Below are 21,641 nucleotides of genomic sequence, written 5' to 3'. Positions count from 1 at the left end.
GCTAGCCAGACTAGAAGCAGCGGTCCAAGCTTATGGAGTCCCAAGATTAGGGCAAGGAGCTCACAACTGCACAGAAGCAGTGGTGCCATTCCAGAGGGTTGGTAGCTGCACTCACTTTTAAGAAGAGGCAAGGCTGGCTCACTTGTGAGATGGTTGAGCATGTGTTGAGGCTACGTGTGAGTTCCCTTTCTGACTCTGGTTCTCCCCCGCCCCTCAGATTCCATTCCCATGCTCTTTTCCCCAGCTGAGACAGCCATCTTCTGCAAGGGAGAAGCACCCACTGTCTCCAGGCTCTGTTGCCCTATCTCAGCCCTTCCCTCATTCTTCTCAACCTCCTATTCCATGCCCGAGCCTGGTCCCACCTCAGCACTCATGATACCAATGATGAGTTCAAGCACAAGTAACACCAAGGATTCTCCTTGATCTCTCAGTGGCTTTTGATACCATGAACCATAGTAGCTTCTTGGAGCAGCTGGGGGTTGGAAATGGGAAGATAACGTGCTGCAGTGATGTCTCTCTTACCTTAGGAATCATTTCCATAGAGTAGTAGAGGGGGACTGCTACATCATGGGAGTTGTGTCTCCCAGAAGTCAATCTTGTCCCTCATGCTGTTCAACATCTGTATGAAGCCACTGGGGTTTTAGAGTGTTACGCCAGTATGTTGCTGGCATGCAACTCTACCTGTGCCATCTGAATCAGGAGAGGCTGTTGAGGTGTTGGACCACTACCTGGGGGAAGTAATGAGCTTCATGCGAGCCGAGCCACTGTGGGTAGTTGAGTTTGGGAAGTGAGCGCACCTGTTCTGGATGTCATGACTTTCCTCTGCAAAGAGGAGGCTTGTTGCTTGGCTACTCCTTGAAGCCCAGGAGGCTTCATTGGCTAGGAATGCAATTTTATTGGCTAGGAATACAGGCCTTCCTGGGCAGATCCAGCTTGATGGCAGTGGGAAGAAAGAGAGCCCATGGTAGTGTGCTCCACAGTGACACTGAACTTCACGTAATAGGTCTGATTCTTCCACTGGGACCCCCTAACATGCTAACATAAAGAGAGCCTAAGATGATGAAGCTGGATGAGGCCTGCAGCCCACCTAGTGAAGCATTCCACTTGTGTGGAAGTGGGTGTTATAGCGATGCCTGTTTTTGTTTTTCATACAGTAGAGATAATGTCCTTTAAAGACTTAAACTGCACAGTATCAAAACCTGCATTACATATGAGTGGCAAAAAATGTGCTATCAATAACTGAAATGGAGGCCTCCTAATCTCATGTTTAGCTCCCCACCCCAATGTTTGTGCACGTTAGGAACACAGCACTTGATCTGATCTGTTCTACACAAAGTCATCTTCAGGCAACAGAAGGCACATTATTAACTGATGTTTACTTGGTATATTTCTTGGCTCTGGAAAGTAAATTAGCAGAGTGGTGGCACCTTCATATACTGCTGTTGTAACAATAAACCAATTATAATTTGCTGCACAGTTGCCTTCATGTTACAAAACTATTCTTCAAGCTCTCAATTTGCAGACAGCACTGTCAACAATCAAGAGCTCCTTGTCAATTGTTAAAGGGTCCACAATTTCCATTCTGTCTTTATTGTTTGGACTGAGGTGGCATTGGAGGTAGATCAATGTTGGTGCCTGGAATGACATCATGCCCTTTGCCTTCTAAGAGAGAGTCCCACTGGTCAAAATCTTTATTGAGACCTACAGAACAGAGGCGTAAATCAAATGAAAACATATCTCAGGGCAGAAGAATGCTTAAAATCAGATATGGTGAAATAACATATCAGTGTTACTTTTAATATCAAGCTTTTGTGACATGTTGGAGTTGCATTATATTAAAACTGATCTTCTTTTAGATGTCTGACAGTTATTTTAGGACTTTTATCAATGTTAGGTTGGGGATTGAAATTTATTTTAAATTTTCAATCTGCTGAGCATTTTAATAAATAGCATAGAATGGCTAGAACAGCCAGAAGGGCAAGAAGTCCAAATGGGCTTCTCCACACTTACTTTTTGCCCTGTGCTTTCCAGGCACAGATCCATGCTTTCCCCGTCTCTCCCCTGAAGAATTCCTCAGGTTTTCCCCCCAAGACTTCCTGCCAGTGGTGAGATGGGTGGAGACAACCCACATCATGGATCCCAATTCTCCCCTTCAGGAGAATGGAATTACACGTTCAGCTAACAGGCCCCCTCAGCACCTGCACAAGGATTTCAGATTCTGCAATGGGGCTCCCCCCTTCTCCTGCACAGACACCCCAAATGGCTTATGAGGGCTGGGGATCAGGAGAGACCTCAGAACAGTGCACAGGGGGGCGGAATCATTCCGCCTGGTAAGATGAAATACTTGTGCAGATGGAACATTCATCATGGCTTGATGTTGAATTCCATCTTTTGACTTTCAGATATTACCATTTGGATGGGGTAGACAACAAATCACATATAAAAATCATGTAGCAAATGTAGTAACTTACCTAAATGTTTCTGTAAGAAGGCTAATGAAGCTTTGTTGCTAACATCAATGGCTGTATTAGGATTTAATTGTCCCTTCAGTCCAAAAATCTTTCCAACAATGTTGCCAGTCAAAAATGTAAAGTCTGGAAAACTCTGATGTACCGTTCCTCTGCAAATAGCAAAGATATTTCCCAACTAGATTACAGCCACAAAAGGGTAATTGTACAGTTATAAGCAACATCTTTAAAAATTAAGTTTTTTGTTAAAAGTAAAGCATAATGGTTTTTTCCTTAGGATGGCAAAGGAGCACCTCTTATCACAACTGCATGTGATTCTCACCCAATTAAATCTAAGTAGGCTAATAAGGTAAATTTTAATCAATTACAGCTGCATACAGATGATAGTTAGGGTTGCAATGCACAGTGCTGTGCAAAAGCAGGTCACCTGACATCTTTGCCCCACCAATCAAAACATTTTATTCAAGCGAATATGCGTCCCAAATTACAGATTAGTAATTTGCTGTATCTTTTTGCCCTTATGTGTTGCTCATCAATGTAGCCCTTTTTGGAGACAGGCAGATACTGAAAAGGATTTGCTTTAAACTCTTTACTCTTTCTTTTCTGTAAGTCACTGCAGACTGACACAACAGAAACTGGGATACAGAATGAAGTGGATGGGAGCTTTTTCGTGAACATTTTCTAGGGACAGGAGAAGGGTGAGCCCACTATTTAGGTTTTGCTGTCGTGCTGAGAATCTTCAGAACTTGCAAAATTTTGCATTCAGAAGAAAGTTTCCCTTTCCCTCCAGTTTGCTGGTTCTGTTTTTTGAAACATGCAGGTTTTTTAAAAGCAAATAGTAACACCTGGAGCAGGGGACTGATCATTATTAGGAAAGAAGCAAAAATAGGGAGAGTTTAAGTCTTTCTCTCCCTCTCCTCTGCCCTTGTGGTCCTGATGAAAACCCATCATCTGAAGCATTTATTTATATAGAGAGGAGAAAATGCTCCATGGGTGAAAATTTCCTCTCAACGCAGCTTCAAAGTTTTGCTTGGGGCTGCAGCAGGGAAATAAATAATTGATTTCTTTCCAGGAAACTGCTTAAATCTTGGGGTGGGGGCTAAGAACTATTCACATTTTTAAGAACCTGCGCATTATAAATGCAAATATACATTTAACATCACATGTAGTTTAGCCCTAAGAGGCTGCACCTTGATTCTTCCTGCTCTTTTGGAGGGCATGCTAGAGCTTGGATAGTCACAGGCTGCATTGTCGCATGGGCTAGTCTGATATAACCATTTTGCCACAGGACAGGTAGGACTGAAATAGAATTTGAAGTTGAAACAGCTATGTGATCTAGCAAAGTGCTGTTTTCTTCCTGCAATAGCTTGCTGCCTTCACAACATGCACAGACAATTCCAATTCCTCTGAAAATAAACTAATACTGTTGCAATTTAGCACTTACTTGATAGTGATCATTTTTCTCTCTGTGTCTTTGTAGTTAAGTTTCTTTATTTCTAGAATGTTTAAAGCCCATTGGAATTTTTCTGAATTAATAAACAGCAATGGTTGACGAACTCTAGGATACACTTCTTCACAAAGGGGTAGCATCCATGCATCAAGGGCAATGCCACATCTGTACGGGGGGAAAGTGCAAGTGTGTGGGCATGTTGGCATTAGTTGCACAAGGTCTATTCTTTACTTTTGGTGAGACTATATTCTGAGATCTGCAGAGGACGTGGGACATTAGTTCTATATATACTGCACCTCATTCAGCTTTTCCACAGGTTTCTCAGAGATGTTACAAATACAAGCTTTAGGAAGATGTTCTGTTCAAAGCCACATCTTGTTCCAATGAGTGGGATTCAACTCATGACCTGTCAGCAGTCTTCGACATGGTCGATCACGAACTCCTGGACCACCGCCTTGCCGACGTGGGGATCCAGGGCACAGTCCTTCAATGGCTGCGCTCGTTTCTCTCTGGTCGGGGACAGAGGGTGGCGCTTGGGGGAGAATTGTCATTGTGCCACTCCTTGGTGTGTGGAGTGCCTCAGGGTGCGATACTCTCCCCGATGCTTTTTAACATCTTTATGCGCCCCCTCGCCCAGCTTGTCCGGAGTTTTGGGTTGGGTTGCCATCAGTATGCCGATGACACCCAACTCTATCTGTTGATGGATGGCCATCCTGACTCGGCCCCAGACACACTGACCAGATGTTTGGAAGCTGTGGCTGGATGGTTACGTGGGAACCGGTTGAAGTTAAATCCTTCGAAGACAGAGGTCCTTTGGCTGGGTCGGGACGATATGGGGTTGGGGGGGCAACTCCCATCTCTTGCAGGGGCGCAATTAGTGCCAGCACCGTCCATTAAGAGTTTGGGTGTAATCTTCGATACCTCCCTCTCCATGGAGGTGCAGATTACAGCTATAACAAAGGCGGCATTTTTTCATCTCCGCCAAGCTAAGCAGTTGGCTCCTTACCTCTCTCGCCCCGACCTAGCCACTGTGATCCACGCGACGGTCACCTCCAGACTGGATTATTGTAACTCACTCTACATGGGGCTGCCCTTGAGACTGACCCAGAAACTGCAGCGGGTGCAGAATGCCGCGGCGAGACTCCTAACGGGGCTTTCACTGCAAGATCACATTCACCTGGTACTATACCAGCTGCACTGGCTCCCGGTGGAGTACAGGATCAGGTTTAAGGTGCTGGTTTTAACCTTTAAAGCCCTATACGGCCTAGGATCCTCGTACCTACGGGACCGCCTCTCCTGGTATGTCCCACAGAGGAACTTACGGTCTTCAAATAAAATCATCCTGAAGAACCCAGGCCACAGAGAGGCTAGGCTGGCCTCAACTAGAGCCAGGGCTTTTTTGGCTGCGGCTCTAATCTGGTGGAACGCTCTGTCACAAGAGACTAGGGCCCTGCGGGACTTGACATCTTTCGGCAGGGCCTGCAAGACAGAGCTGTCCCACCAGGCCTTTGGTCAGGGTGCAGCCTGACTCCCTCCTTTGGCAATCTCCACAGAACTTTAGCTTGATGGTTGCCAACAATTTGATTTTAATTAATTTTTATAATGAAATTGTACTATTTTATTGTTGTTAGCCGCCCTGAGCCCGGCTTCGGCTGGGGAGGGCGGGATATAAATAAATTTTTAATTTTTTTTAAATGAGTCCTATCCATGAAAGCTCTGTACAGGGGCTTCTGCTTATTCAACAGGGCTTCCTCCTCCCTCTGTGTGCCCCTCGAAATTGGCCCTGCAGCCAGGGTGGGGGGCAGTCAGAAGAACCCTGGGAACAATATGCGGGGGGGGGGGGAAGGGATTGTTCTGTCTGGCAAACTGAAATGCTTGCACTACAGAACCATCAGAAGAGCGCATCACTGAATTCCTCCCAGTATTAGTAGTTGTGTTTTTATTTTATAAAGTGCCTTCAATCTTCTAGGCACTGAAGTGATATAAAAAACAAGACAACCTCACCCCACAGTTTTATAATCTTAAGACGCACAATAATAAAAGTGATATAAATCCTGGTACCGGTTCTTAAGTTCCATAATGGCTTTTTACACAGATTTTACCAGATGCTATGGCACATGTCACCATTAGCGCTTCCAGTGTGTGCTCTTGGTGCCACAGGGTTAAGCCCTACCTTTTGAACAGAGTTCGGTTGTTAATGCAGGGGGTGGGGATCAGAAAACATTCACAGGCTTTTAAGCTGACAGTTCTTACTTGAACTGGACATTTTTGCTAAGAGCCTCAATAGTTGTAGCAGCACCAAAAGAGTGTCCCATCACAGCTATTTTCTGTACATCAATAGAATCCTAAAAATACAAAAGATAAGAGAAACTGTTGCTCTTCTAGCTGGTTAATAATAATAATAATAATAATAATAATAATTTATTCCTTATACCCCGCCCATCTGGCTGGGACTAACTGAACGCACTCAGTCCAAGACAGGCTTAAACATGCTTAGACCTACAGAAACCAGGAGGCTAATACATACAACTCTTAAATGCCCAATGTTCCTTTTCAACCAGACCTTTGGCTGATTAATATTGTACAGCCTTTTTTAATATGTGGCTGTGGGAAGGGGGGTGTTATTGTTTCACTGTTTTGTTTTAATTATTTACTTGTGTTTTTATCTTGTATTTTATTCTGGGAACCGCCCTGAGATCTTATGATGAAGTGTTGAATATAAATTTAGTAACAACAACAACAACAACATCATCATCATCATCATAAGAAGAAGAACTGAAGTCCAACAACATCTGGAATCTTGCCTGCAGAAGAAGATGAGCCTGTCCAGTCCCCCTTCAGTTCTGCCTCCACCCCCTTGGCAAATCATGGGGTCTCAGAATGGTGACTCCTGCCGGGAGCTGGCTCTGACCCTATTAAAGCTGATTATAGATTATAATTTCTGGGAAACAATGGGAGCAGTTTCCCTTAACTGCTATGGCACTGATCATGAGGTATTAGTACCCTGATATTTGTACAAAGGTATGTGAGGAGGACACGGGTGGCGCTGTGGGTTAAACCACAGAGCCTAAGACTTGCCAATCAGAAGGTCGGCGGTTTGAATCCCCGTGACGGGGTGAGCTCCCGTTGCTCGGTCCCTGCTCCTGCCAACCTAGCAGTTCGAAAGCACCTCAAAGTGCAAGTAGATAAATAGGTACCGCTCTGGCGGGAAGGTAAACGGCGTTTCCGTGTGCTGCTCTGGTGCGCCAGAAGCAGCTTAGTCATGCTGGCCACATGACCTGGAAGCTGTCTGTGGACAAACAGCTCCCTCGGCCACTAAAGCGAGATGAGCGCCGCAACCCCAGAGTCGGCCACGACTGGACCTAATGGACCCTTTACCTTTTACCTATGTGAGGAGGATAGTGAGTCAATAACCAGCTTTTAGTCTTCATTCCTAAGGGAAAGTCAAGAAAGAATCTTCAATGGTGGGACATTGCTGTGAGAGGCAGGCAGCACTGCACTTCTCTTTATAGGGCACCGAGAGTTGGTAACTGAAAAGAGGAGTGAATCACCATACTTAAAAGGAGCAAAAACCAGTAGGTGCCTCTGACAGTCACCTCAAAACACAACACAGCTCTCTTGTGGTGGTGGCTGAACTGCTAGCACTTGTTTCAGCTTCTGGGTATTACTTGACACACTGCTGAAGAGCTCTACAAAACCAGCTTCATTGCAGACTGAAAAAATGAACATTTGTGCCATGTACAAAGGCAGTTCCGCCATGTTTCAACAGCTGGGAAGTGTAGCAAACAACACAAAGAAAGAAATTGGAAAGTCTGTAGCGAACAGCTTAGCCCATGTAGTTACTCAATTTGTATTAGGAGCCCACAAGTTTCTTTACCTTTAAAAGCATCCAGTTAAAGTTCAATGGCAGCACATTCACTATTTGTTTTCCGGAATTAATATCAAGCATGAGGTCAAGGGCTCTAACACACTCATCAGCTCTTTGTTGCACCTACACAAAAGCAAACATAAATCATTATCCTTTTGGACTTAAAACAGCCAATGCACCAAGACGCTGATTTGATAAGCAGAGGAAATTTCCTATGAATCTATGGTCTGACATCAACAGAACCTAAGAAATGTGGTCAAAATCTTTTTTAAACCAAGTACTGGACTTCATCTGTAGAAACAGTAGACTTTGTTAATTGACATTAGAACTGCAAGTGTCAGGTCACTCCGCAGAAGTACAGTACTTCCAATCTAGTTTCCATTAGTCCCAGAACCTCACAATTAGGTCACATGCACACCATACATGAAAAGAAATATGACACTTTTTCATGTATAATGCCACTTCATCAGTCACGGAGAGTCCTGGGAACTGACCTTGCAGAGCTACAATTCCCAGCGCCCTAAACAAACTACAGTTCACAGGATTCTCCACATCCTCCAAAAGGTTATATCTAGCAAATGAAAGATTATAGTCTCCCTGGGTGGATGTGGGGTGCTTTTTAAAAAAATCCCAAAAATAATGACTGTCACCCCTCTAGAACTGCTGCGGAAATGAACCCTTGAGCTTGATTTAAATTTCTCTTCTCATGGGGTCTCGAGTGGGGCACTCTTCCCACCACCCTATTTTATAAGAAAAGAAAACCTGACATTCAGAGGCAGAAGCAAGAGTCCACGGCCTCTGACTTGTTCTTGGATATATGAATTTCTCAGCATCCAACTCAGATATTCTGAATCCAGAAGAACCACCTCCTGTTTCCTTCTATCCAGTGTGCACCACTTACTGCACTTACACGGCTGGTTTTTGTTCTTGTTTTTCTTACATGATTTTCACTTTCTAGGACTAATGAGTACCCCCCCCCCCAAGAAAAAAAAAGCCCTGGAATTGCTCTGGGATCTGTGGAAAGGTTCCTTCCTCTGGGGTAAATTATTACCAGAGAGCCCTGCCTTTCAACCAAAAGGAAGTGCTTCCAAGACTGCTCTATCCCAAACCCCAGAGACCCCATTTAACGTAAGTTCACATTTCCCTTTTTAAAATGCTAAAAAAAAAACAACTGGAAAAGGAGCTTGTCCTTTTCCAGGACAAGGGAAGCAAACATAATCACCACAGCCAATGATTCTCTCATGTCATCTGCAACCTTCTTGAGAACTCTCTACTGCCACAAAAGCACACTGCTCCAAGATAGAGGACTTCTTCAAACAAATACCTGTTGTTGACGTAAAGCAACTTCATCTTCACCTGCTTTTAATTTCCTGTAATAGATCCACTCCTTGTGCAGTTCTGAGGCTTCTCCCTTTGCTCCTAAAGCAGGTTTCTCATTAAGGTAATATGTAGCTGAAGATGACTGGTCTCTAATAAAAAGAAAAATGCTGTTCTGAAGCCCCTGGACCTCCCTTTTGAGATAGCTGCACTCCTTTCCTCTCAAGCACCATATTCTGCCTTTATGTTCAAGTAGAAATACTGAAAAACCAATTCACAATTTACCTTGAAGAATGATAGTACTGAAGGAAACTTCTATTAAAAATGGTTGTTATTCTACTTTGCATGCAGAAGGTCCCCTGTTCAATCTCTGGCAACTCCAGGCAGGGCTGGGAAAGGCTTCTCTCTGAAACCTTGAAGAGCTGCTGCCAGCCAATGTAGGGCAGTGGTGGTCAGAGGACAGATTGGGACACACTGGTAGACCTCTGGAGGATATAGGGATGGAGTTTTGACTCCCAAGCAACTGTCCCCACCTAAATTAGGCTTCTGAAATAAGGAAAGCTAACAAGGAGTGGACATCTATGTGAAATGAGAGTGAGCTCAGTTCAGTCTGGCTACTGAATATAAATCCCAGGCTCAGAATATGCTCAAAGGCACCTGGCTCTCACTGGTAGATCCTGAGGTTCCAGTTAAAAAACAAACAAATTAGATCTATAGGCCATAAGTCAACTCATCACACTTGAGGCAAACATGCATGCCCATGCTGCTGTTGACCAGGAGTGATTAGGCCAACCGTTTTGGAGAATAATACTCAAATAACGAGTGCCACTCATTCCTAAAAGATCCATGAAGATGTTCAGTTCTGATGTCATACTGTCCACACCTCTGAGTATCATTCAACACCCCCAAAGAAAAAGAAAGTCTGTGCAGTAAAATTAAGCTTTCTAAAATCTAATTCTAAAGTGCCTATTTTCTACTTTCTAAATCTAGTCCATCCATCTTCTTTATTTACTGTGTTTCTAGTTAGTACTTAATCAGATATTTGTGTACATGCTTCTTCTTCAGCTAATACAAAACTCAAGATGTGTAGTCAGCATACCTGTGCTCAACAGCAGCAACAACAAAACCCCGAGATGCCATTTCAGTGCAAACTGCTGAATACAGAGTTCTGTAAATAAAAACATGACTAATTAGTTAAACAGATTATTTCAGTCCTGACAGAATTTATAATTCATGTGCATACTACATCTTGATGATGAAGAAGTTTTTTAGATGCTGTACGCAGATTTTAAAAACCCAATTGTTCCACTTGCAGGTAAATCCTACACGTGAGCACAGTGAGCAGGGGACAAATGAACTTAAGGTAAAGTCTGAAGGAGAGCCCCTATTTCATTCACGGAGGCTCCCCACATGCTTAGAGCCCCAGTTCTGCAGGGATCTAGTCACTGCATGTCGGGAGCCTCCATGCGCAGAGTGGGCTCTGCGCTTCAGGCTGCGCTCTCCAACTGGGGTGGGGTTGGATGGCAGCAATTCGTACTCACATCCCCAGTCAGCTAGTAATAGTTTTTGTAGGCTGAAACCATTATTGAGGACTGTCAACTTCATGAACCACATATTTTGATATATTATGTTGCTTAAATGCAATCATCTATACAGTGGTACCTCGGGTTAAGTACTTAACTCATTCCGGAGGTCCGTACTTAATCTGAAACTGTTCTTAACCTGAAGCACCACTTTAGCTAATGGGGCCTCCTGTTGCCGCCGCACGATTTCTGTTCTCATCCTGAAGCAAAGTTCTTAACCTGAAGCACTATTTCTGGGTTAGCGGAGTCTGTAACCTGAAGCGTATGTAACCTGAGGTACCACTGTATTAGGAAACACTCTACTACCAAAATGCAACACTACCTGAAAGCTCCAAGTCCATGGGAGAAAATAATTAGGGGGTATTTTTCTCCAAGCTTGAATGCAGCGTTCCATTTTGCAGGACATGTCACTGAGCCTAAATTGAATAGAATATGTGTTTGTATTATGAATTTGGGAAATGTCAATTTGTTGCTCTCATGCAAATAGTACTTCACACCTGAAATTGCTCTTCCTCAACCACCCCAAACAGTAGCTCATACATGTTTGAGCCTGTAGCAGCTTGCACAAATTCACTCCGGACAGGGGGGGAAATCAACTGAACCTGTTGTGTCTGGAGTTTAGCATCTAGGACAGGAGTCACTGAAAGGAATTAAAGATAAAAGAACCTGCCCTACAGTTAAGTTCGAAATATTAAGTGAAATAAGCAAACTCGTCTGATAGGAGATATGGTGATCACAAGAATACTATTATATGAATTTTCAGAACAATGTCATCAAAATAAATGAAATTATAACTCAGGCCTTACATATGTTAATGAATGCATGAAATGATTTTCTCAGAAGAAGACATGAGAAGGGACCATAGTTCAGGGGTAAAGCCATGTAGAATGTCCCAGTTTCAATCCCTGGCATGCATTCACTTGAAAGAAAGGAACTGAAACACAAGGGATCCAGTAAAACATGCTCTTCATTGAGTCCAACTGTATTAAAAATGTCCTTCAAAACTTACCAAAGTTGCATGTGAAAAAGAACCCTCCTAATGTCCGATTTATGTTCAGAAAATCAGATAGTCCATAATAATATTCTTTATTGGGAATCCATATTGTTTCTTCATCACTTGTACCAATTTGGGATGGGTAATAGAGACGCAAAAAACTTCCCTAGCAATGAATAAGAAGATCAGGTTATTCAAAGCTGCTTTCAAAAGTTTTAAAAGAGAAGAATGCAGTGGCAGATATAAAGGTATGCATAATATGTGCAGAATTAAGGGGCCCTTCAGCTGAGGGGCCCCAAGTATACATTGTTAACTGAGAGGTTGCCTTTGAAATGCGACTACAATGAATTTTAACGTGTTGCATTGTTTTCTGTTTTCATGTGTGACAGCAAGGCAAGGCAGCCAGGGAAACCACTCTGCCCCTCCTTTCCCTGACCTAACCCCACCCCCCAACTCTAAATAAAAGGACTTAAATTACAAAAACAATTATGCAGGTAAAATGCCAGCAGGGGTGGGGGGCTTTCCAGGGTTTTGCACCGTCTGTCATGTCTGGACAGAAGTCCTGGGTGTGCCCAAGGTGGAAGGAGCTCCTGCGTGTCCAGGAACAATTTCATTCCCTTGAGGCCAAGGTGGCAAACCTGGAAAAGCTAAAAGAGGCAGAAAGGTGGGTGGGTGAGGTCCCACTCCTCGACAAGGGGAGGGTCTTGTGGAAGAACATCACTGTGAAGAAGAGGGAAATATTTCCTCAGAAGGCACCGATTCACCACACAGGGGATTGCCTGTCTGGCACAACGCTTACACATGTTGTCTGTTGCCAAGAGAGCCTGGTAGATAGTGTTTGGGAGGAGTCGGTGCTCGTGCTGCGTACTGACATGGGGAAATGTACTTGTGAAGTAAAATTAATATTGCTAGCTAGGATGCTGAAAGTCAAGGGCATATGTGTTGTTTGTCTGGCCCCCCACTTAAGCTGTTTTCAAATAGATTTTAAAAATACTTGCTTCCAATTTGCTTTAAATTAGTGATGTTGGGGTAGATTTTTAGCTGCTACAGCTGTGTATTATTTTATATTTGTTGTAGATTGCTGGTTTGGGTTTGTTATGTAATGAGGCTGTTTGTTTTAATAATGTATACGTGTGTTCTCTATTTTTTTTAATTGTACTTACGTTATTTCTTTGACCTACTTTGGAAGGGCTTTTCTGATCTAAAAGGTAGCATAAAAATATTTGTAGGTTCATCCACACTGGAGTATAATAGGGATCTGAAGCTGCTTGTGTCTCTATTTACGTATTCTTGTGGTAATCACACCATCTTCTCCACATCCAACTGGCAGACTGCATTTTCCCCTTTCTAAATTCTGATTTTCCCCAATCTGTGGATAATCCGTTAATGCACTATAAAACTGCATGCAGTGGATGTACTGAAGGGCATTCTGTGGGTGTTTATATGTATGTGTGTGTGGTGACATTTTTGCTGGATGCCTGCCATCTGTCGCCACCCTCCGTATTTCCATTTTGTTTCCCAAGGAAAAGGATGCAGCCTGCTTTTTCCCATTGGTTGTTGCTGAAGGCACATCACAGTACAGTGGTACCTCTGGTTACGTACTTAATTCATTCCGGAGGTCCGTTTTTAACCTGAAACTGTTCTTAACCTGAAGCACCACTTTAGCTAATGGGGCCTCCTGCTGCCGCCGTGCCACTGCCACGCGATTTCTGTTCTCATCCTGAAGCAAAGTTCTTAACCCGAGGCACTATTTCTGGGTTAGTGGAGTCTGTAACCTGAAGAGTCTGTAACCTGAAGTGTATGTAACCTAAGGTACCACTGTATTTTAATTTTTAAAACAACTCTTTTGCACAGAATTGCTCTTGCACAAAACAGCGTTATCAAAAGAAATGCCCTTGCAGGAGGTGGGAAAGGAAAAACAGAGGAAAGAAGTACCAGCTTCCCATGCCAGCAACTTAAAGTCCTTCCCTGCTCTAGTTGAGATTCCTGCATTGCTGAGGGTTGGACTAGATGCCCTTTGGGGTCTCTTCCAACTCTATGATTCTATGACACACATTTTTACACTACATTTGACTTTGGTGCAAACTTGTTTTATCAAAAAAATTGTATTTTCAAAAATATACAGTTGTACCTTGGAAATGAAATAGCTTAGTTCCCAAACGTTTTGGCTCCCGAATGTCGCAAATCCAGAAGTGACTGTTCCAGACTGCGAGCTATTTTTGGAAGCCAAACGTCCGACAGGGCTTCCAATTGGCTGCAGGAGCTTCCTGCAGCCAATCCGAAGGCACGCTTTGGGTTTTGAACATTTTGGAAGTCGAATGGACTTCTGGAACAGATTCCGTTCAACTTTCAAGGTACGACTGTATAATGAAAGATGCCTGTGCATGGGTAAACAAATAACTGACATGCATGCCCACCGTGGACACCAGGTTTCTGGAAGTACTACTTGAGGGGAGGAAACAAAACACGGCATGAATGTATCTCATCATTACCCACTAGCACAAATGGGAAACATCAAAACAGATTTTGGAGGCATAAAACTGAAAGTGCTTATATGTAGATGAAGGTGCACAAATGTGCCCATGGAAGTAGTGACCCATATACACATTACACGCCTAGCATGAACGCTGCCTGCATAAATAAAGGTAAAGGTAGCAGTTCGAAAGCACACCAGTGCAAGTAGATAAATATACATAAAGTAGTTACTGGATGTGTTTTGTCTATGGACCACAAGGGGGCACTATACATAATTCTACATATATAGCTGTTAAATCTATTAACTTGTACTTTGGATCACCTTCATTTTGTTTACCGTAAGCTGCTTTGGGTGCTAAAAGAAAATCTGATGATTTAACAGTTGCAGATACCTGAATGCTGTGGCCGGTCATAAGATCTGTGCATCCAACTGAGTAAGGGCCTTTCCCTTCAGGAATCCTCTCAAGGTTGCTCCCCATTTCCTTGGCACTTTGACAGGCAAGTCTGAAAAGCAAGATAATCTTACGAGTGTGTTGGTATAACTATGGGTATGCTGCAAAGGCATATTATTGATTTATTTCATAAAATCTATATACCACTTGATTATAAAAAACCAACCACCTCAAAGCACTTTACAAGAAAATTGTCAACCATGTGGAAACTAAAGAGGCTTGGTCAGTCAGTGTTTGGACATAGTCTAAATACGCTGTCTTCCATTCAATTGAAAGAAATAGGCCATGCAGCTAGTAAATATTAATAACTAATTATGCTGAACTGAACATTTAAAATCAGTAAAGATTCTCCAAAACAATATAAAGTGCTACTGAAACTGAAAAGGACTTCAAAGAGATAATATAGCCCACATAATATCTACTCTAGTCAGGAGCTGCTGAAGACCTACTTCAGGGGTTGGAAGGTTTAACTTGCCTGGGGCACATCGGTCCCGCAAAGATCCCTCCGTGGGCCGGACTGCGTGCACACGTGTACCTGCGATTTCCTGCGTCTACGTCTGCGCAGATGCAATTTACAGCATCTGCGTGTACAGACATGATTTCCGGGGCGCCACAGAAGCGAGTCCCCACACCGTGCTGCGCCGGTTTAGTGCAGTGCGTGTGTGGGCAACTTAGTTTGGGGGCGGCTCAGGGAAAGGTCAAACGACCTCCGTGGGCCACTTCCAGCCCATGGGCCTTAGGTTGCTGACCCCTGACCTACTTCCTCCATTTGCCCTCAGTTGACCATCAAGATAGCTGAGCAGTTCTATTTGCTGTGCATCATGCACTGCTTAAATCTTGTTGAAGTTTTGTGCGTCTTGATAATCTTACAAATTTAATGTGGCTCTGATATTTTACTGCAATTATTCTGGTGTTCTGTGAACTTCAAATTGAAAGTTGGTCTAAAATAACAACATTAACAACGTAGATTATTCCTAATGTTCATTGTCTTTGTCACACTGAGAACTGGTTGGGGAAAGACACCATTTTTTAAGCATTCTTGCCTCTCTCGCCTGCAACCAAGGGTCTTACTTCAGAGGTGAATGTGCAACACCCATGATTTGGTTTTGGGAGACATTTTGAATATGCATTGCATCCCTCATGCCCTTCCCACAGCAACATTACTAGTTTTTGTAGAGTTAGGAATGGCATACTCTTGAAACTTTGCCCTCGGTGCTTCGGAAACCAGCTCCTTGGGTGACTGCCAACAGTTCTTCAGCTCCTCCTCCAGGGGACTACTGTTGCTGCTTTGGTGACCTTGGGGCTGGGCCAGATCTGCAAAAACACGAACAAGCATCTCTGCAGGGGGGAAACAATCCACGACGATGGCCTAAATAAAAGACAAGGCACGGGGAACCCCTCAAATACATACACTTCCTTAGTGCCCATCGCTTAAGGCATGCCTCTAGGCCTAGTGCCCCAATGTGGCACCCACGGAGCATCTGCATTCCTTCCCCCTCACTGTCTCCTTCCCCCTTCCTCTTTCAGTTCTCTCATTTTCCAGGCAAAATTCAGAAAACACTGTGACTGGAAAGGAAGGCAGGGAAGCAGAAAGAAAGAAAAGGGAGAAGAGACCAGGAGAGATGGGAAAGGAACAAAACAGAATGCTCATTTCTCCTCCTCTCTGGGTGTTGGCATGGACTTGGATCTGCTTGTTCCAAAGCCTGCTCACTCTCCCAACAATCCCTGGATAAATTTCCTGGGACTTAAAAAAAACCCTCCACACATTAGAAGAAGAAAAACTTGTTTCACCTCCCAACCTGGCTACAGCAAGTCAGCAGGGAAGCATCTCCCTACATCTCCCCTTAGGTCTGCAAATGTTGAATTGATAAAAATAAAGGCAATTTTTTAGCCACCAACAGTTCCAAAATCCATGATAACCTGTCACAAAGAAAATGAAGTTATGCCAAACAAATTCCACAGGAAGCTCATGAGATTATTAACTCCACAAATTATTATTCTGACCAATTCTTTGAAATATGAGAATTTAAAGTGTTGAGAACACTATCTTTAACATTCTTCATAGGTGAAGATCAAGATGCTCAATTCAAGAATGACATTTACTTTCATGGCTCATTTTCCAATTCAATACATTTCTGGAAAACCACACATTTAGTATGGCTTTGCATGACATGCAGCAAACCTGTGTGAAGCAGTCTGATTCTGCTTAGAATTCTTGAAACTTTAGAACTCGAGCATTTTGGCTAGGATTCAGAGGGCAACACACAACCCAGCCTGTGTACATCACAGCTTTTTAACTCCCCACCCTCTGCTCCCCCTGCTTGCCCCAGAGCAGCCTTTCAGCTGATGTGTCAGGCAAGGCGCTTCTTAATCTAGACAGCCAAGCTTTCCCCTGGTTTCTCTCCTGCCTCAACCAATGTTCAGCACACATGCCGCTGCATGCTTACCCCAGAGAGCAAGGGCCACTGACTGAAGCAGGGCTTACTTCTAAGTAAAGTGAACTCTGGGGCGCAACCTTCAAGTTAGTGCCTTTCTGCTGGCGCCTTGTTGAAAGTCATGCAAAGAGAAGCAGGGTATTGTCAAAAGTTCCTGCTAGATTTAGACTAGTTCTATGTCTGTGTGTCTTATGGAACGAATGTGTGGTCCCTGGAGCCGAATTGCCCAGGGGCAAAAAACAGATCGTGCTCTTTTTTTCTTTTTTTTTTTAGAAAGAGGGAAGGGGGTATTGAAACGAAGCTGTGATTGGCAAGTGATCGGAAGGGAGATAAGGCTGCGGGTAAAGGAGGCTGCCAGGGGAGGCGGGGAGGTAAAGACAGCGAACCTGCAAGGAGAGGAGACAGGAATACTAAAACAAGCAATGAGGAGAGAAATTAGAAGAAAAGGGAGAGCAAAAAACTGCTCTAGCTAAGGAAAAGACGCTAAGGCAAACGAGAGGGAAGGGGGTGTTGAAAGCAAACGGCTAAGCTGCTGAGCAGCTGATCGGCAAGCAACATGAGGGAGATAAGGGAGGCTAGTGATAAAGGAGGCTGCCTGGGAGGGGGAAGGTAAAAGCACATGGATCCTCAGGATTTTTGCATTGGGTTACCCCAAATTCACCATCAGATCACATAGCACGTCCATGGCTATAGCCTGCACCAAAAAAATCATGCATCCACTGTTTCTTGGGACCGCAATGGCGCAAAAACATTGTTAGAAAGCACGGATCCACATGGATCCTCAGGATTTTTGCATTGGGTTACCCCAAATTCACCATCAGATCACATAGCATGTCCATGGCTACAGCATGAACCACAAAAATCATACATCCACTGTTTCGTTCAGAATATTTTTTTCCCTGTTTTCCTCCTCTAAAAACTAGGTGCGTCTTATGGTCAGGTGCGTCTTACGGAGCGAAAAATATGGTAAGCCCCATTGAACTTGGTGGGCTTTACTTATGTGTAGACATTTACAGGTGTGTACTTTTAAACACCCAGTTTAAGAGTCATTTGTGATTATGAATTACATCCCGGGGTGTGTGGTGTTTTTTTGATGGGGGGACATTTGACTACATACAGAGACACATGAGACAAGATTATAACAAATAGAAAAGTCACTCACATTTACATATTTTTAAGCGGAATCTTGAATACATGTACCATGTTTTATACAAGACAATGCACCCACTGTTCTACATATGAATTTTTTAAAGTGAACATCATCTCAAATAAAGAGAGGATTGAACATTTATATTAATGTCCTCAGTACTAAAAAAAATCATCCTAAATACCTTCTGTGCCAAAAGGGCATTATGCTTTATTTGCCCAATTGTCTCTTGTATTAAGTGTGCTAGTTACAAAGAAATAAATTCTTTCAACTTTTAGATACTTTAGATAACTTTTAACTATGATATTTATAATCCTACTCTTCCATTTCACAAGGCTAATAGGACCAGTTTTTTCTTTTAAATCACAAACGTTGACTGTTAAGATTTGAAATTACGATAGGATTGTGGAAAATGCCATCCTTCCAGTCCGGGCAAAGGCGCTTTTCTTCCTCTGGGCTTCGCTGCTCTGCCTGCCCGGAGGGAAGAGGGACTGGATCCCGGAGCCCTTTTCGCATCTTCGGCTCCGGGATGCCTCGGGCATGTGCGGGATCCAGACAGGGGCTCCTCCTTCCCCGGCGACCCTCTCGACTCCCGCGGAAGGGCGGCCGGCTCCCAGAGGGACTCCCGGCCCAGCCGCCAGCCGGCCGCGCCTCCTCGGCCTCCCTCTCCGCCGGCCCTTCCCAGCCCGGGACAGAGGCGCCACCGCTCGCCGGCGCCGCGAGGGACGGGGCCGAGGAGGAGGAGGAGGAGGGCGGCGGCGGCGGCGGCGAAGAAGCAGAGGCCCCGACCCGCCTCTCCTCCTCTCCCTTCTGCGGCCGCCTTCGCGGCTCCCCCCGCCGCCCTGGCAGAGGCGCAGAAGGAAAAGGAAAAGGAAGAATACCTATACGTAGCAAGCGGCCTTTCCTCCTCCTCCTCCTTCCTCCGCCCGGGGCCCGACCTCAGCGAGGAGAAGCCGCGCCGCCCGGCCGCCCGGGGCCTGTCGGAGGGAGGCGCGCTCCGGGTCTGGCCGCCTCACGCCGGAGAGGACACGCGGAACCCTCTTTTATTCCTCCGTTTCTGCCCCACCTTTTTCCCTGACAGGAAAGGCAGCCGAGGAAGGACTGAAGTGGCCGCCAGTGAGGGGGCCGGGGCTGCCTCCCCCCACCCTTCGTATTTTTTGTTTTTTAAAGATATTTATTAAGATTTTCAATGTTTTACAAAACACACAAAAGGAAAAAAAACAAGAAAAAATACAAAGTAAAAATATTTAAAAACAGTTCTTTCCTTCCATTACTTGACCTTCATTTGCTTATTTCCAGGACCTGCTCACACCTTCCTTTTTTGTAATTCCAGTTCAGTTATTTTGTTCAGCAAATCCCTCACCCTTCATATTTTGTAGTATTTTCTTTATAACAAAAAACGCCACTATGAAAAATGGAGAACTGAGGATATATAATAAAAAGGCAATTTTCTCTTCTTCAAAAGAATGATTAATAATAATAATAATAATAATAATAATAATAATTTATTTATACCCTGCCCATCTGGCTGGGCTTCCCTAGCCACTCTGGGTGGCTTCCCCCCAAAAAATATTAAACTACTGTAATACATCAAACATTAAAAGCTTCCCTAAAGAGGGCTGCCTTCAGATGTCTTCTAAAAGTCTGGTAGTTCTCTTTGACATCTGCTGGGATGGCGTTCCGCAGGGCGGGTGCCACTACAACTTATCTTCTCGCAATGAGGGAACCGCCAGAAGGCCCTCGGAGCTGGACCTCAGTGTCCGGGCAGAACGATGGGGGTGGAGACGCTCCTTCAGGTCTACTGGACCGAGGCCGTTTAGGGCTTTCAAGGTCAGCACCAACACTTTGGATTGTGCTCGGAAACGTACTGGGAGCCAAAGCAGATCTCTCAGAACCAGTGTTATGTGGTCTTGGCGGCCGCCCCCAGTCACTAGTCTAGCTGCTGCATTCTGGATTTTACAGTTTCTGAGTCACCTTCAAAGGTAGCCCCACATAGAGCTCATTGCAGTAGTCCAAGCGGGAGATAACCAGAGCATGCACCACTCTGGCAAGACAGTCTGCGGGGAGGTAGGGTCTCAGCCTGTGTACCAGGTGGAGCTAGTAGCAGCCCTGGACACAGGCCTCCATGGATAACTGAGTCCAAAATCACTCCCAGGCTGTGTATCTGGTCCTTCAGGGGCACAGTTACTCCATTCAGGACCAGGGAGTCCCCCACACCTGCCCGCGCCCCGTCCTCAAAAAACAGTACTTCAGTCTTGTCAGGATTCAAGCTCAATCTGTTAGGAGCCATCCATCCTCCAACCACCTCCAGACACTCACACAGGACCTTCACCACCTTCACTGGTTCTGATTTGAAAGAGAGGTAGAGCTGGGTACCATCCGCATACTGATGAACACCCAGCCCAAACCCCCTGATGATCTCTCCCAGTGGCTTCATATAGATATTAAAAAGCATGGGGGAGAGGACGAAACCCTGAGGCACCCCACAAGTGAGAGCCCAGGGGTCTGAACACTCATCCCCCAACACCACTTTCTGGACACGGCCCAGGAAGAAGGAGCAGAACCACTGTGCTCCCAGCTCCTCAAGACGGTCCAGAAGGATGTTATGGTTGATGGTATCAAACGCCGCTGAGAGATCCAGCAGAACTAAGAAACAGCTTTCACCCTTGTCCCTAGCCCGCCGGAGATCATCAACCAGCGCGACCAAGGCAGTTTCAGTCCCATGATGAGGCCTGAATCCCGACTGGATTGGACACTAAGTAAAAACGAATCCCGACTGATTGCCACACATGGCTGATTACATGCAGGTTGCACAGATTTTCTTAGGCTGATTGATATGTTTTCCATGTAGGAAAAATATTTATGAAGTTGTCCTTGTTAGTCTGGAGGACACTGCAACTTGAGAAAGTTACTATGGCCAGGCATTGCTGTTCAAAAGAACACATGAATTTGAAAACTCTACTCAAGACTGATTCCTCTAGGATGTAACAATAGTCGTTCTAGATGAGCATAGCAGAATGTTGACTTTTATGTTTCATATTTTACATAGTTTGATGCTTTGTGATGTAGGAACATAGCAATTCTATAGTAAATTACTATGGACAAAAATAGTATACCACACCCTTCCTGCAAAGTTAACATAACATTTAAACCTTAAGAGGACTTTTTTTAAGGATGCAGGATTTTACTGCACTGATAGGCTAGGATTACAAAGTCCACACCCTACATCTCAGTGTCTGAAAATAGATATTTGTGTTTGTTTGTTTTTTGCTGTGTAAGAGGAACAGAAACAGCCACCATTTGAGAGTCACAGGAAATTAGAAAAGTTGTAAGTCAATTGTTCTGGGAGAGTTCTTCCATGTTTCTCACCAGCACTGGGAATGACCAGGCAATGATCTGTCCATCTCAAAGGAACAAGTAAGAGCTCCCCCAACATATCACATTCCCTAACA

At 44.4% G+C, this 21,641-nt stretch overlaps 1 protein-coding gene and 1 long non-coding RNA gene across 6 annotated transcripts in view; one reads left to right on the top strand and one right to left on the bottom strand.

Annotated features, from left to right (window-relative positions):
- The window catches only part of LOC308472536, a 188,134-nt gene that overhangs the window by 137,628 nt on the left and 28,865 nt on the right, over nt 1–21,641 (top strand). The gene's annotated exons all lie outside the window — the stretch shown is intronic.
- On the bottom strand, nt 1,358–19,216 carry PLA2G7 (phospholipase A2 group VII). 5 transcript variants are annotated; one of them, XM_080997456.1, is made up of 12 exons: nt 19,071–19,216; nt 15,801–15,921; nt 14,548–14,659; nt 11,696–11,846; nt 11,009–11,102; nt 10,203–10,271; nt 9,111–9,255; nt 7,796–7,909; nt 6,172–6,263; nt 3,913–4,083; nt 2,472–2,620; nt 1,358–1,701 (listed from the first exon to the last, which is right to left on the bottom strand). In XM_080997456.1, exons 3-12 carry the CDS (start codon nt 14,632–14,634, stop codon nt 1,589–1,591), a joined length of 1,185 nt encoding a protein of 394 aa, XP_080853582.1. In that variant the 5' UTR covers nt 14,635–14,659; nt 15,801–15,921; nt 19,071–19,216; the 3' UTR covers nt 1,358–1,588. The 5 variants fall into 5 exon arrangements, with proteins under 5 accessions (XP_080853582.1, XP_080853583.1, XP_080853579.1 ...); XM_080997457.1 differs by lacking the exon at nt 19,071–19,216 and adding an exon at nt 18,586–18,599; XM_080997453.1 differs by lacking the exon at nt 19,071–19,216 and adding an exon at nt 18,205–18,253.

This window comes from Podarcis pityusensis, assembly GCF_964106645.2.
Source record: "Podarcis pityusensis genome assembly, chromosome: 3".
NCBI classification, from domain to species: domain Eukaryota; kingdom Metazoa; phylum Chordata; class Lepidosauria; order Squamata; family Lacertidae; genus Podarcis; species Podarcis pityusensis.
This window is presented reverse-complemented; position numbering and strand designations above follow the sequence as displayed.

Excerpts from the sequence above, each read along its gene's own strand:
- PLA2G7 (XM_080997453.1), bottom strand. The coding sequence starts at position 18,238 with ATGTATTCAAGATTCCGCTTAAAAATATGTAAAT. Across the intron at positions 11,103-11,695 it reads CTTTTTCACATGCAACTTTG|GCTCAGTGACATGTCCTGCA; the intron begins GTAAGTTTTGAA and ends TATTCAATTTAG. Across the intron at positions 6,264-7,795 it reads TTAACTGGATGCTTTTAAAG|GATTCTATTGATGTACAGAA; the intron begins GTAAAGAAACTT and ends TTGTATTTTTAG.